At 52.9% G+C, this 15,109-nt stretch overlaps 1 protein-coding gene across 4 annotated transcripts; it reads right to left on the reverse strand.

Moving 5' to 3' along the window:
- PCID2 (PCI domain containing 2) lies at positions 1-15,071 on the reverse strand. Of its 4 annotated transcripts, none has more exons than XM_027558027.1 (14): positions 14,971-15,071; positions 12,567-12,656; positions 11,102-11,175; positions 10,038-10,103; positions 8,896-8,937; positions 7,746-7,800; positions 5,590-5,693; positions 4,983-5,058; positions 4,372-4,513; positions 2,948-3,048; positions 1,913-1,986; positions 1,648-1,773; positions 626-749; positions 1-388 (listed from the first exon to the last, which is right to left on the reverse strand). In XM_027558027.1, the coding sequence occupies exons 1-14, from the start codon at positions 15,004-15,006 to the stop codon at positions 299-301; spliced, it is 1,200 nt and encodes a 399-aa protein (XP_027413828.1). In that variant the 5' UTR covers positions 15,007-15,071; the 3' UTR covers positions 1-298. The 4 variants fall into 4 exon arrangements, with proteins under 4 accessions (XP_027413828.1, XP_027413831.1, XP_027413830.1 ...); XM_027558030.1 differs by having other exon boundaries at positions 622-749; XM_027558029.1 differs by having other exon boundaries at positions 5,590-5,689; positions 14,971-15,008.
- Between the last annotated feature and the right edge of the window lie 38 nt (positions 15,072-15,109).

Raw genomic sequence — 15,109 nt, forward strand, 5'->3', positions numbered from 1 at the left:
TCTGTATAAACACTTTTAATAGAAACAATTACAAAGACGCCTTCACAAACAGTCCTCTTGAGAAGTAAACAGCAGCTGCCTGGGAGATGGAGTGGCCTTCGGGGGGTGTCACCAGCAGCCCGGCCAGCTGAGGCAGCAGCACTGAGGGCGAGTCCCAGGCCTTGGTGACGGGACGCTCATCAGCCGAGATGCCAGCAACATCATTCCCGGGACAAGACCCAAGAGGCTCCGCTGCAGAGCACGCGCTCCGGGCAGGAGGAGGACCAGGATCAGCCTGCCCTGTCCTCGGGCCGGGCCGTCAGCACACCGTGGACAGCGGGGGGAAAGGGTTCTGCTTGCTGACAACCAGCTTCTGGTGCTGGTGTGAGATATAGCCTTTGATGTGACCCTGGGGGACGGGAGAGACGGGGGCTTATGACTCTGAAGGTCAAGGCTGTCAGGGTGAATGAACTGGAGCCGGGGCACAGCACCCCCCACCCCCACCGCCCCAGCTATGGTGCGGTCAGCTTGCTGAGAGGACAACGAGTGTGTACACACACACACACACACACACACACCAGCCCCACCATGGCCTCTGGGGACACGGCGGGTACCAGATCCCCCAGCCTGGACGGAGCCCACACACCATGTAGATGAGGTTGGCCAGGATGCACTGGACCTCAGCGATGTCCACGTCCTCCACCTGCATGAACTTCAAGGCCACCAGGAATGCGTCCAGGGACAGCTGGTGGGTCTTGAGCAGCAAGTATCTGGAAGAGGCAGAGCTCAGGCTGTTGCTGGCGGGACACAAGGAGCAAGTGGGCAGGAGAACTTCTGCTCAGGAACACAGCACCTCCTGCCCGCCAGGAGCCTCAGAAAACAAAGCTTCCGGGTGTAACTGACTTTCCCACTTAAAGAGCCACCAATACAAGCACACTTGACTGAGTATTTCCTTGAATCTCAGACGCTTCCATTCTCACATTTCAACACCGCTCAAGTGGGGATGCGCCTGACAGGGGACTGTCAGGGGTCTGATGACCTGCGGGCCTCGCTAACCTGGACCAGAAGTCTGACCGAGATCCTGCTGCGACCAGGCCTCGGACAAGAGCCCGCTTCCGAGTTCCACAAAGAGACGAACAACTCCCTGACGCACAGGAGAGGTGGGAGGGTCAGCAGGTCAGGAGTAACGGAACGCACAGGAGAGGCGGGAGGGTCAGCGGGCCGGGAGTAACGGAACGCACAGGAGAGGCGGGAGGGTCAGCGGGCCGGGAGTAACGGAACGCACAGGAGAGGCGGGAGGGTCAGCGGGCCGGGAGTAACGGAACGCACAGGAGAGGCGGGAGGGTCAGCGGGCCAGGAGTAACGGAGACAGGCAGCAGTGCCACGCTCTGACCATCGTGTAGGTGCGTGCTCAGGGCTGGTGTCAGAACTCCTGCCAGAGTCCTCTCTTCACACAGCCCGAGCTTCTGCCCCGACTCCCTCAGCCTCACCTGCGCGCTCCCTCACCAGGAACTGTGCGCTCCTTCACCTGGGTGCGCCCTCGCCTGGGCCCTGGGCCACCCCTCCTCATCTGGACCCTGTGCCCTCCCCCTGGACAGCACCAGCACCAAGGCCCAGGGCTGCAGATCAACTTCATCCCACGGAATCAGGAAGGAAGGCTGTGCTCACACTTTCTTAAAGAGATTCCTGTAGGTGATGATCTTCAGCTTCTCGAGGATGAGGAAGATGCCGCAGCGGATGAAGAAGGTCTCATGCGCGGCCAGGGCCTCGTTCAGAAGGAGGAGGTTCCCTTCGCTGGGCCACAGAGACGTGCAGATGCAGGCAGGGCACCGCCCAGGACAGGAGACAGGACCCCATTAGTTCCCTCGCAACACGCGGGCCTCTGCACAGACTTTATATTCTAAGCGGTCCCCAGGGAAAGAGAAGAAACTACCTCACAGCTCGGGTCACCTCCGCAAACTGCATGAGATGGTACTTCCTCAGAAGCTCAATGGTTGGCATGTGGCCCTGAGACAGAGTAATTTTCCAGAATAAGAACCTTCTCATTTTTAACAGAACTGTCTTTGATAAAACCCTTACCAAGTTTTAAAAACTTTTAACCTGTGTTTCTCAGACTTTCTTCCAAAGTAACTGAACAAAAAATGCTTCCTAGTCAACTGGAAACAAACAAACGCCGGTCCAGACATCAGAACACCTGGACCAACGCAGCTCTGCCAACAGTGACCTGTGACCCTGACCTCGACCTGTGACCCTGACCTCGACCTTCTTGTTCACAATCACAGAGCAGGTGGCCCCTGCGGGAACACCAGGCTAGGACTTAGGGATTCAGACCCAGCTTCCAGAACAACGAGCCGAAAACCCGAGACTGGCTGTTCCACAAAGTCGGTGAGCCCTGGGGAGGGCTGTGCACTCTCTCCTCCCCACCACACGCTGTCCAGAGCTGGGCGAGCTTCAGCTGTGCCTGCTGCTTTGATAGTTTTTAAGAAACTTCAACGGGAGGAAAGGAAGCTCTATCACTGTTAGAATGTTTTAGTCAATTAACTTCCAAGTTACGTGCCTTTTTTTTTTTTTATACAAATACCAAAAACAACTTTCAGTGAGCAAGTGAGACACCCAGACAGGCTGGAATGATCTTCTCTCTCTTGGTTAATCCAGCTCTATTATTCTAGATTTTCAGGAGTAACAGACATAACATGCGTATTTTACCTGTCTCACGTATGTTAAACCTTTGAGTGAGGTAATCGTAGGAAAAAGGAAACAAAACCAGTCAAGTCTTTCTAGAAGGATCTGGAAATGTCAGTCACGGAGACAGTGGTTCGGGTCACACCTGAGGCTTGTTCCTCCTCTATTCTGGGGGTGCTCTCACATGTGGCTCTGTGCGAGACCCACCACACATGGGCTACGCTGTGAAATGACTACGCACTCCTTGTAGGGGACAGGCCCCCAGAGAGCTGGACAGACCACTTACCAGGAGCATCTTCACAGGAAGCAGGTAAATGAGGACCATTCTTTTGTTCTTCTGGCTGGAACGATGGCAGTGCTCAAAAGCAAAGGACAGGTACTCCTCAGCTGCAGAGTCAGCCACAGACATGGTCAGCCGTCCCCACCCTGTGCCTGGCGCCACACCCACCCTTACACAAGGGCCCAAAGGTTTCAGGGGCAACAGTGTCTCCCATCAACATTAACAGATCATTTTCCACAGGGTCGGCTATTCAAAAACATCCGAGAGAGCACTCAGCGAAGATTCAGAGGAGAAGCAAACCAATGCCTTCTGAGACTTAACCGAGTGTACAGCCAACCTGAACGGGGCAGGTCTGCTCTGCACGGGTGCCCCGCACATGGGTGCTCTCAATGGGAAACACCACGATATCGCTCCGTCTGTGACTGCTGATCACGAATGCAGAGTAACCAAGGACACAGGACCGACCACGAGTCAACTGTGGATTAACTCTCTCGCTGTTCAGCTATTCCAACGCTTCATATTTTAGGGGAGAGAAAAAGGTAGGGGACCGATCAAGGAAAGTCCTCTTTCAAAAGTTATACATATTGAAGGCAAGCTCTGGGACTTGGTGATGGACAGGAAAGCCTGGCATGCTGCACTTCATGGGGTCGCAAAGTTGGACACGACTGGGCGACTGAACTGAACTGATGTATTGAAAACTCTGTGAAAGGAAATGAAAAGTTGGTCTGCACAACCCCACGGAATAAGAAAACAGAGCTCTCATTATGAAAGAGCTGTTCTTTCTGTCATCAGAGCCTCTGTGGCTATTGACACGTGGAGTGAAAAGGCTCTTACGTCTCATATGGTGCCTGAAGTCACGTGGCTTCGCGTGTGAATAACTGTCAAGGAAGTGAGTTTTAAAAGTCTGATCTGAGAATAAGAGAAGAATCATAAAGGACCACCACATATTGGCCACTCCAAACTTTCAGAAAAATAAAATAAACAGCCTCCTGATCTTGAGAAAGAGAAGGACACAAACCACATAACGTGGTTTCGTGAAGGGGCAGCTCGGATGTGGCACTGACCCGCTGCCCCCAGCCACAGGCGCCGAGGCTGACACCAGCACAAGGGCACGTCCCCCGAGGCTGGAGCCGAGCCGCGAGCCGCCCAGCCCCCACGTGCTGTGCCGCCAGGACCCGCCGAGGCCGCAGGGAAGCACGGAGCACAGCCCACACGTGGGACAGACGTGCGTGGGTCCCTCCCCCAGGAAAGGACACAGCGGTGACGGGCTCGGACCTGGTGCCAAGCAAGAAACACAAACGGGATTTTCCTTTATGAACCGACTTGGTGTCGGAGCAACGCTGCTTGGACGCCGTGGACACCACGTCCGCCTCCGCACCAGAAGGCGGGCAGGTGCTCTGGGCCCCCAGCTGCTGGCGGCAGTCACGCACCTTGCTTGAAGTCGCTGTCGAACATGGCCTTGCGCCCCACGTAGTACCTGTAGGTCACCCTCTGGGCCGTGCTGTAGTCGTCCTTCAGGTTCGAGCTGTCGATGGCTCTGATGAGCGGTTTACACAGATGGAGCTTGTTGATCTAGAACAAGCAAGAATCTACTCCAGACGGTCTTCCAGATCAACAGGCAGGACAGCCATCCACCCCTGGTCGCTAAGGACACGCCTCCTGAGGTGGGTTCACATGATCAGAACTGAGGGCTCACTAAGGACACAGCACACCGCTGCTCCGTCCAGGCCAGGCCACAGGGGACGCCCACCTGCAGGGGGCTGACTGGACACGCTCCCCACCTGACCACACCATCGTCACACCCGGACCTGCGTGAGGTGCCAGCACTTGGCTCCCTGGAGCCTCAGAGGGTGGAGGTGAACAGAGATGACGCATGCAGAGCACTGACAACAGTCCCTGCACCCAGAGGCCCTCAACCAACACCAGCCCCAGGACTGTGCGTGGCCAGTGGGGACTGACTCTCAAGCCAGACCTGGCAGGCCGGCTGACAAGGGACAGAAACGCTCTCTGGGAAGACAGGCAGAATTCAGGCAGACTTTACCTTAAAATAAATCTTGAATAACTGATTCACCAGAAACAGCATTCCCCACTTCTTGGAGTCCTCTATGCCAGCACGACTGCAGGGAAAGTAATGTTTTAAAGGTTACACAGGAAACAAAAAGTTTATGTGCAAATCACAAAGCAAACTTCCAAAATGAATTCGCATCCTGAGATAAAACCCCACAGTTCAAGTCAAATTCATGAAAGAACCTAACACTACAAAAGAAGGCGTGTCCTCCGACAGGTAAACCTGGAGAGATGCCCAGGAGTTCTGACACTGGCTGAGCATCTGGCGGGCGGCAGAGGAAAACTGCTCGGTCTGCAGCGATGCTGTGTAAGAGCGGACGGTTATCAAGCATTTGTGACACGTGGTGAAAGTACTTTCTCTTGTCATTACAACATCATGAACCACTGAGACACAACACACGAATTTCAGAAAGTGTGAGACCCAGCGCGCCGGCTGTGTGGGCCCAGAGGTGCGGTGCCCGATGTGTGCTGAGCATGAGAGACGATTCTTTTCTCTTATCCCTTACCAAGCAACGGATTATTCGAAGCAGAAACGTCCATGGCCATGGGGTTACAGCCGCGGCCGCCCGCCCCAGACTCACGTGTCGCTGGCGCAGACGCGGAAGCAGCCCATCAGCAGCTCGGCCGCCTTCTCCAGCATGTCCCCCACCTTGCTCTTCCCCTTCTTCACCAGCTGCTGGTCTGCCTGACAGGAAGCAAAAGCCTTCACTTTTCATCTCCTCTTGATTCTTAATTAGAAAGAAAATCACCACACAGCCAGAAGTGAAAACGGACAACCTAGGGGCAGCCCCCAGGCTCTGAAGAGACCCCCAGGCTGTGCTGCAGCTTCTCAAAACCGTGGTGTCTACTGCTCGTTCCAACTTCCTACAGGCCAAACCGCTCTTCAACCAGTCAAACCAGTGCGCTGGTCACCGAGCTTTTAAGCCTGTGTTGCCCAAGCCACGTGCTGCTAAGAAGCCTTTTCTTACTTGTTACAAACGCCCTGACGACAGACGACACGGAGGGGGTGGCACAGAGAAGGCAGCAGGAGGCCTTGTGGGCGCCCTCACGCGGCCCCACTGCAGCTTGCCCGCTGCGTCCGCAGCACGCAGGCCTGCGTCCCCCTCCACCGACCAGCACAGCAAGCGTCTCTTCAGAGTCCGTGACGATGCAGTGAACGTGTCAGAGAGTCTTGGTCCCTGAATACTCACGTGGTGTTAGTGCTCCTCGTGATGAAGCAGGAAGCATGCACACAGCAAGTCTGCTTTTTAAGGTAAAGCGCCAGGGCCACTGTTTGGCCTGCGAGCTGGATGGGGAACAGACAGCCGTAGAGCCTGGCCGGCCAGCGTGGGCCCCCAGAACTGACAGCCACAGAGCCTGGCCGGCCAGCATGGGCCCCCAGCCAGCATGAGTCTCTGGAAGGTGAAGGAAACAGGCCTGTCCCCCAGGAAACACTGACAGTACTTGCCAATGACAACATCTGCACTTTCAAGAACAACTTAGAATTTTGGAACACTCGTACTGACCACCAAGAGCCTGGCAGCTTTTCATTACTTCAAAACGTCTCTGAGGAGGTCACGGGAGAGACTGACAAGTGTAGAGTTTTCCTGGCTTCTGTTTTTTACATAATGAAATACGTCAACATTTGGAATGTCTGAGCAGCTCAGTGACTGAAATGTTTCCAGACGATCAGCCTTGGACATCACAAAATCGGGCAGGGCTGGAAGATCCATCTGCACCGCTGGGGTTGGAGGTCACACTGCCGGCCTCAGAGGCCACACCATGACCAGCAGTAAAAACCACTCCTGGCACCTGAACAGGTGCCGCTCAGCCAAAGACGTCAGCCATCACCTGGAAAGGCTATCAGAACAGGCCTCTCGCTTCCACCCACGTCTGTGTGGAGCAGTCTGGCTTCACACACTCAACCACAACGATGCCCGGCACAGGGACCGCAGAAGCAGATGCGAGAATCCGAGTGGCTCCTTTCTATTTAGGAAGTCAGTGATGTTACGTGTAAAAGGTTCATCACTTGAGGGGTGTGAGTACACTAGAGACTGATGTAAACTACACAAGCAGCAGCTCTGGGCACCCTGGACGGTTTCTGTGTACCTCCCTTCAGTTCCACGGCTTCCATTCGGGGCCGTTTTACATCTTCCATTTCTCTGCGGAGACATCTGTTTCAGCACTTGCACTTGCTCCAGGGGTTTTACCACAAGATGGCTGGCGTGGAATCCCGTCTGGGACCCGGCCCGCTGTTCCTGGACCCAGGACGCCCAGAAGACAAGAAGGACATGCAGGGAGCTCGCTGCTCTGCCCCTCTAACCTCTCAGAGCCTCACCGGCCTCAAGTTCCCAGCAGCGGGGAGAGGAAACACGTGCCTACACCCACGTGTCCAGAACCGGAAGTCAGCAACAGCCTTTGAAACGGTAAAGGGATGTGAGGACCAAAGAGTTAAGAACTGCTGCTCCCTGAGCGGCTGATGCTGCCAGGAAATGGACGCGTCAAGTCCAGGCCTTTGCCTCCTCGCAGCAGAGGCCCTTGGCTCCCCCGAGTCCGCCAAGGCGGCACCGGGCACGTCCTCACAGTAGACGAGGACAGGTCCTCAGCAGCGAGCCGAGCCGCCCCACTTTTGCTGCTCTGCACCAGGCGTATCTCGACCCCACGCATCCCTCAAAACTTGTGGGAAGAGTGACGTAAAATTACGCAACAGGTACAGTGAGTCTGGGTTTAAAGCAACAGTGACAGAAACTGCACTTACATTATTGGCAAATATGCGAAGGTCCAGCGCCACCGCGTACATGACGGGCAGAGCCCTGTGGGGCAAAAACAGGTGTGTGAGGCTCTGAGGGCAGAGGCTCCCTCACCAGAGCTGGGGACTCCCAGGGCCCCCACCCGCGACAGAGGTCCCCACCCCCACGGCGCCGTGGTCCTCCCCTCCCCTTCCTTCCAGGAGCCACGGCCCCTCCTGGTCTGTGCGTCTGGCTGCAAGAGCTCCGCACCCGCTGACCCAGCCTCCCCAGAGGCCAGGGGCTCAGCCCTGACTGCCCCCCACCCCACGCTGGGCCAGGAATTCTCCTTCCCCCCACCACCACCTAAACGGCTCCATGAAAACAAGACCCGTGGTTCAGAATGATCTCCTAACAGAGCCCAAGGCGTGGAGCAGACAGATGTCGTCAAAAGACTTCTAGAATCTAGCTGGCAGTGTCAGCTTCATGTGTAAGACAGATCTTCAGTCAAAACTTTTTGTAAAAGGTATCTGTAAGCCTTCAGTTACTTTAGTATAAACAAAATTTCAGTATTTACCAAGACTTTTAATAAATCATAAGACAGTTTAAGATAACCCAAATATTCTATATCTGTCATCCCAAATGGACTGTAGTTGATCTACATCTTTTATCCAAGTTTAAAACCGAAAAGTGAAAGTGAAGGTTGCTCAGTCGTGTCCGACCTTTTGCAACCCCAAGGACTTCTCCAGGCCAGAAGACTGGAGTGGGTAGCCGTTCCCTCCTTCAAGGGATCTTCCCAACTGAGGGTTCAAACCCAGGTTTCCCACATTGCAGGTCGATTCTTTACCAGCTGAGCCACCAGGGAAGCCCAAGTAAGATCAAAATTGACAAAGGAAAAAAAGTAGTATTTAATACATATCTGGGGGCATGGAATGGCTGAAATAATACTTCATATTCACAGGAAAACATTGGAAATAATCTGGCTGACCTGCCATTTAAGTTTACACTGACTATTAAAATTCCAGTATCTGTGTTGGCATCATCCTACGTCAACACACAATATCAAACACCCACACAGAAAACACAATACGTATTTATTTACAGTAAATCTCTTAAGAACTTCTGCTTTTGATAAAGAAGAAAGCCATTAGCTCATTTCCAGCTCTATCTATTCGTACTTACCAGTTTTCTTCTTTGTGGGCCTGAAATGCTCGCAGGAATGACGTGCTATGTTAAGGAAGGGCCTACATAAAAAGCTCAGGTGGTGCTACAAGTGAAAGGATGGCGAGCGCACGTTCTGCACCGTGAGGGCTCCCGCGCCCCTCAGGAGGTTATGTGCCACAGCAGCAGGTTCTCGAAGGGGAGAAACACACGCGCCCACGTGATAGACACCTGAGTGTCATTCACGGTAAGTAAATACACTGACTTTACACAGCTTTTCCCCAAAGGAAGACAAAACACTGTTGTCTGAAGATTTTTTAAACTGGCAGTTTCACACATTTTATTTGGTTTCTCTGAGTCCCGATCATCCTAAGTTACATATAACGTGGTTAGGATCTCTAGTATAAAGCCTATTTCGTTGATTACAAAATTCTTTAATTCAAACGAGACTCAGTTGGTCAGTAACCAATTCTGTTCTGTGCATACCAGACAAGACGACTGAAGAGCAAGCGGCTGGAGGGATTCCCCGTTGGCCCAGCGGTTGGGGCTCGGTACCTTCACTGCCGGGACCTGGGTTCCATCCCTGGTCAGGAAACTAGGCTCCCACAAACCATGCAGTGAGGCCAAAAAAACCAACTAAAGTCTGGAGAGGCACATAACATGACCAGATGTGACCCACTGGCCACAGCCTCAGCCAGGAGACATCCCTGCAGTGATGAGGGCCAGAGCCGCCTGACCAAGGCCTCGGCAGGGTCCACTCCTCCCTGGGCCCGCCTGGATCTGGGAGTTCTTCCATTTCCACAAGGGGACTAACCCATCCCTTAACTACACGCAATTGCTTTAAAGGCAACAAAATACTATTCCTCACAATAGAATTAGATAAAACTCTTAACCATAACCAAGGTTCTTCCCTACTATGCAAGTGGCCGGACACCAGTGTGGAAGCTCACACTAAATTTAAGTACCTGAGTGGAGCAGCTAAATGAGTTTCTCTTCCAAAAGGTTTTAATTCTCCCTGATTAAAGGTATGACTCAGTGCTCGCTTCGGCAGCACATATACTAAAAGGTATGACTCAAACTGGTCTGATGTTTCGAGATCTCAGCCCCCACGTAACCGCTGCATCTGTCCCACACCGAACAGTAACGCACACGACAAAAGATATTGGACGATGACGGTCTGGCACTTGTACGCCTCGATGAAGTCGTGGTTCCCCACCGCATACGTGCACCTGCAGAGGGGGCAGCGGGGACTGAGGACGAGCGGCAGAGTGCCAAGAACCGGGTGCAAGCCACGCGGCCACACCGCTCATGGCCGCCACAGATGCCCTGCCCTCTACGGGCCCAGAGTGAAGCCGGAGCTCCTGCTAGCAGATCACAGAGGCTCACAGGAGGCCACTGGCTGAAAAAGGAAACCTCTCAAGTCCCAGAAGGAGAAGCTGGGCTGCAGAGGTTCCGCTGTTAACGTGCCAGTGGCCCTTCCCGGGCGTCAGGGGGCGAGGCTGTTGCACCCAGACGCCCGCTGGCAGCATCAGCATCAGTCAGTCCCTCCCCAAGCCCGAGCCTCAGCGCACACGGCATGGATCTAGGAAGACGCTTCAGGAACACAGTGGTACTCCAACTCGTCCAGAGGTCTCAGGGGGCCAGGCCTGCTCCGCCCCTGCAGTCCTCTGCCGGAGACACTGGCGGGCCATGTTGGCAGGAGGGCAGTCCAGACTACATGGTTTAGGACCCACGGCTTGGCCTGAATCGAGGCTTCAGAAGTGAAAATAGCAGACATGACGTGTAAATAAAAAGCAAAATTTCATTTGCTCCGCTCTGATCCAGTTTCTTTTCCAGTTCAAGGCAAAGAGGTTAAAAACTGGGCATTTCCGTGAAAAACGCCAAGTCAATGGTGGGCTGTACACCGTTCTGAATAAATGCCCACCACCCAGCCAGTGGAATGAGCATCAAATGCTTCTTCGAGCATCACAGAGAAGACACACAGACACACGATCACCATTTCACTAACTTTTAAAACACACATGGTCCCTGAGATGGAAAAGTTTATTAAATTTTAAAGTCTTTTAAGCTTCACAAGATTTTCACAGGTTTTACCAAAGTGCAATTACAAACATACTTTTCTACTTTTTCAAAGGAAATTTTTCAATGCTTCAAGATGGTGTAAAACCCCCCTAATCAAGCCAGCAACCTCCAGACTGGCTTGTTTCCTACCTCACCCACGGCTTACCTTAAGTGAGCTGCAAACATTTCGTCATAAGGGGGCTCTAAGACTTGTTGACACTTCTCTTCTGGAGAGGCCATCTGCATGCCAGTAAGAAGAACGGTAAAAAGAAACTTAACTGGGACAGAAAGAATGCAATGCGAAGGAAGAGATTCAGACAAACCTTTGTTTCAAGAGGATTTACACCTTATAGTTGTAGAAGCTCTTCACACGTTAGCAATTCAAAAAGCCGTTCATTACCTCCACACGCCTATCAAGCCCGACCTGCATGCAGGAGATGCACATGGTCTGCTTTGTCTACCATAGGTCAGGAAGCACTCCAGGCATGCTCACAGATGGCTCTGTGTATTTATTAAGCAGATACTGCGTGCCTAACAAAGGTAAGTAGGTCATGTGAGGTCGAAGGAGATGGAGACGATGCCTGGGGAGAGGGGAGATGGGGGGGTCCTCACCTCCTGCTGACAGACTGCCCACTCAGGAGTCCTGGGAGATGGCAGACACTCACCTGTCACCTGCCCTCTCCTCTCAGTGGCCAGATTTTCGATAATGTGTAACAGGACGGCTTACACAACAAGAAAGGGACTCGGGGACGCTACTCCGGCACCGTAACTATACTTGCATATCTATGTCAACAAATCTGAGAGGGGTGATGACATCACAGGAAAGGTCACCGCTCCACAATCTCTGACGAAACGACTGGGTGGACAAAGGCTGCCAGTAAGGGGAGCTGCTGATGGGAGGTTAGGCGGAGTTTTGTAATGAAGGGATCAGCCTCAGGTCACATATGGGCCAGCAGATGTGTTCCAGGGGCTACCTGCCAGCAAGCTGAACCTGAGACCCACCAAGACTCCACACACTTTCTTTCAAAAGAAAAGTTTAGCTCCTGGATAGAACACACTCCGATGCGTAATGGCAATCGACGAGGAAGTGGGCATTACTTCAACAAGGTTTCAACAGTGCTTTCCACAGAAGCTTCTACTCGGATACCATCTATCATCCGAATCAAGGATGCTTACATTTGAGAGCAGAGGCTGGCAGACATTCACATAAACAGCCAGCCAGGAAATGCTGCAGGCTCTGTGGGCCCAGGTCTGCCTCCATAGCCACAGGAGGTGTAAAACCTCCCTGGTAGCACCACCGCACAGCTGTGGGCTTCAGGGACAGACAGGCCTGCCTGAGCCCGAGCCCACGGCCTGTCCGCTGATCACCCCGTGACCCTGCTGCGCTTCTCTGAGCCCGGGAGAGTCCTGCGGCAATTACAGGCAGGAAGAAGCACAAACCTCAACACGGGCTCTGAGGCACAGTGCTCCATTAATGTTCAATCAATGAACTGAAATTAGGTAAACTGTGAAGGAACCCAGCGATTTTCAAATAAGAGCAGCACCAGTACCCTTCCCATTCACACCCTAAGCTTAGGAAGGTGGTGGCCCAGGGACCCTCCAGACACGTGCGTGCGTGGCCCCCCACCTACCTGAAGCCGTGGGTTCGCAACATGAGGATGCTTGAAAGACACCAGCTCTGCAAGGGACGCCCCATCTCTGGTGTCAATGGCTTCACAGACCTGAAGCATTTGGAGAGAAAAGAGCTGTTACGTGGAAAGTGAAACGCTTAACCCAGAAGAACCGAGGCAACACGCTGCAGCACTGCCCCTGCTGTGAGAGGGCTGGAGGCATAACCAGCACCCGCCACAGCGAGCAGACAAGCACTGCATCTCAAAATGAGATCTTCTGGAGGCAAACAGGTGACTTACAGTTAAAAACAGTGAAAAAGCGGAATCAGCCAGTGGTTTATTATTTGCTTACTAAAGAGGGTTAATTAGTCCAGTTTACTCAGTCATACTAATAAACATTTGAAGATCCACTTATACAGCTTACAAAAAAGAAAAGCTTGAAGATCACATATGTCCAAAACGGAAAGGAACTGCATGTGTTCTGCCAGCATCCAAGAAACGAACAGATCTTATGAGCTTATGAAGGTGAAATCAAACCCCAGACCCAAAAGCCAATGGAAGTTATCAGAGACCACGGGAAACGCAAGATGTACAACTTGTCCACAGGTGGCCCCGGCCAAGGAGGCTGCAAAGGTGTGAATTAAGTCCAAGCTGTCAGGGTCACTGAAATTCAAGATACAATAAACTTTGGAAGCAAAGGAATAGGCAGGTTCTGACTGAGACAAGAAATGGGTGAAACCTGGGCTAACAGAGACAGTGAGCCTGGTGTCAGAGCATGGACTCTGGGGCCAGGATTCCTGGTCTGACTGTATCACCTACTTGCCCAGTGACCCTAGAGAGTCACTTAAGCTGCTCTGTGAAGTGGGACTTGTAATGGATCGACCTCCTAGGAAAATAGTGATGGTGGCAAGCTACCTCCCCCAACTCTGCAGTTAGGTGTGGGCAAGAAAATTGTGAGAAATATAAAAATGTACAGAAAATAAATGTTTATATACAAGAGATAAGATATAAAAAAGCATAAACTTCTAGAGAGATTCTATATCCACATTGGTTTTCCAATGTCTGTGTTCTTATTCAACTTCATATAAAAACTGATATTGAAAAATGTTAACTCTGCAAAGATAAGGCCAAAGTAGACATATCCTTAAAGAAAAAGTCTTAGGCATCAACCAGAAGACTGCAAACGAATGTATTATATTTGCAAGCTTTAAGTTAAAACAAAAACAAAAGCATGTATTTGTATTTTCATGATTCTTGTTTTAATCAGTTTTCTCAATGAACCATTAACCGTTAAGTTAACGGTTCCAATCTTGTTATACTATATTCAACTGCCAACTAGGTATCTTTGCCTGGTTGTCAGCAAACACCTCCAACACAACATGTCCAGAATAATTTATTTTTACTTCCAAATCGGTTCTGCTCATCTACTGTCAAGCTAGAAACCTGGGAATCAGTCTTGATTCCTTCCGGTGCCCCAAACACATACCTTTCCTAAGTCCTGGCAGTCTTCGGATATTTTTTAAAGTCCAGGCACCGCGCGCCCCGCCCCCCCGCCCCCCCCCCGCCCCCCCCCCCCCCCCGCCCGCCCCGCGCCTTTCCTTAATCCTATTACCAGGTTTCTAGCCCTGCGAATTAGCATAGCTCAGAGGAAAGGCTGTGTTAGTCGTTCAGTCGTGTCCTAGTTTTGGCGACCCCATGGGCTGTAGCCTGCCAGATCCCTCTGACCATGATTCTCCAAGCAAGAATACTGGAGTGGGCTGCCATTCCCTTCTCCAGCGGATCTCCCTGAACCAGGGATCAAACCTGGGTCTCCTGCATTGCAGGTGGATTCTTTACTGTCTGAGCCACCAGGGAAGCCGTTACAGTGTTTATGCTATGCTGTGCTTAGTTGCTCAGTCGTGTCTGAGTCTTTGGGACCCTATGGACAGTAGCCCACCAGGCTCCTCTGTCCACGGGATTCTCTAGGCCAGAATACTGGAGTGGGTTGCCATGCCCTCCTCCAGGGGATCTTCCCCACACAGGGATCGAACCTGGGTTTCCTGCATCGCAGGCGGATTCTTTACTGTCTGAGCTATCAGGGAAGCCCTGCTTCCAGCAAAGACTGTATGCTTTGAATCTGTCGATGCCTGTGTTCGCGCTGTGCTCCTGCGTTTACAGGCTGTGTGGACACAGCCCTGAGGGACACAATTACCGAAGGACGCAAGTCCGCTTGCAGGCGGACCCCAGCTGTCTCCGTCCCCAGCTCCCACCGCCCCTACACCGAGGGCGCGGCCGGCCCCCGGGACACACATCGGGTCTGCCTGCCGCCCGGTGGCCAACGGCGCGGGCGCAGCCGGCGAAAAGACCCCCCAAGCTCCCACTGCAGGGCACAAGAAAAGGCAGCGGGCGGGCAGGCGGCAGGCAGTCCGCAGACCGGGAACCTTACCTGCTGCAGGTACTGGTTGATGGTGATGTGCGCCATGGTCGCGCCCGCCGCCGCCGCCGCCGCCGCCGCGCGTCACTTCCGGGCCGCGGTCCGGACCCGACCCCGCGCCCCCGGCCCCGCCTTCCGCGCGCGTTGGTTC

The sequence above is a fragment of the Bos indicus x Bos taurus genome, chromosome 12 (assembly GCF_003369695.1).
Source record: "Bos indicus x Bos taurus breed Angus x Brahman F1 hybrid chromosome 12, Bos_hybrid_MaternalHap_v2.0, whole genome shotgun sequence".
Taxonomy (NCBI): domain Eukaryota; kingdom Metazoa; phylum Chordata; class Mammalia; order Artiodactyla; family Bovidae; genus Bos; species Bos indicus x Bos taurus.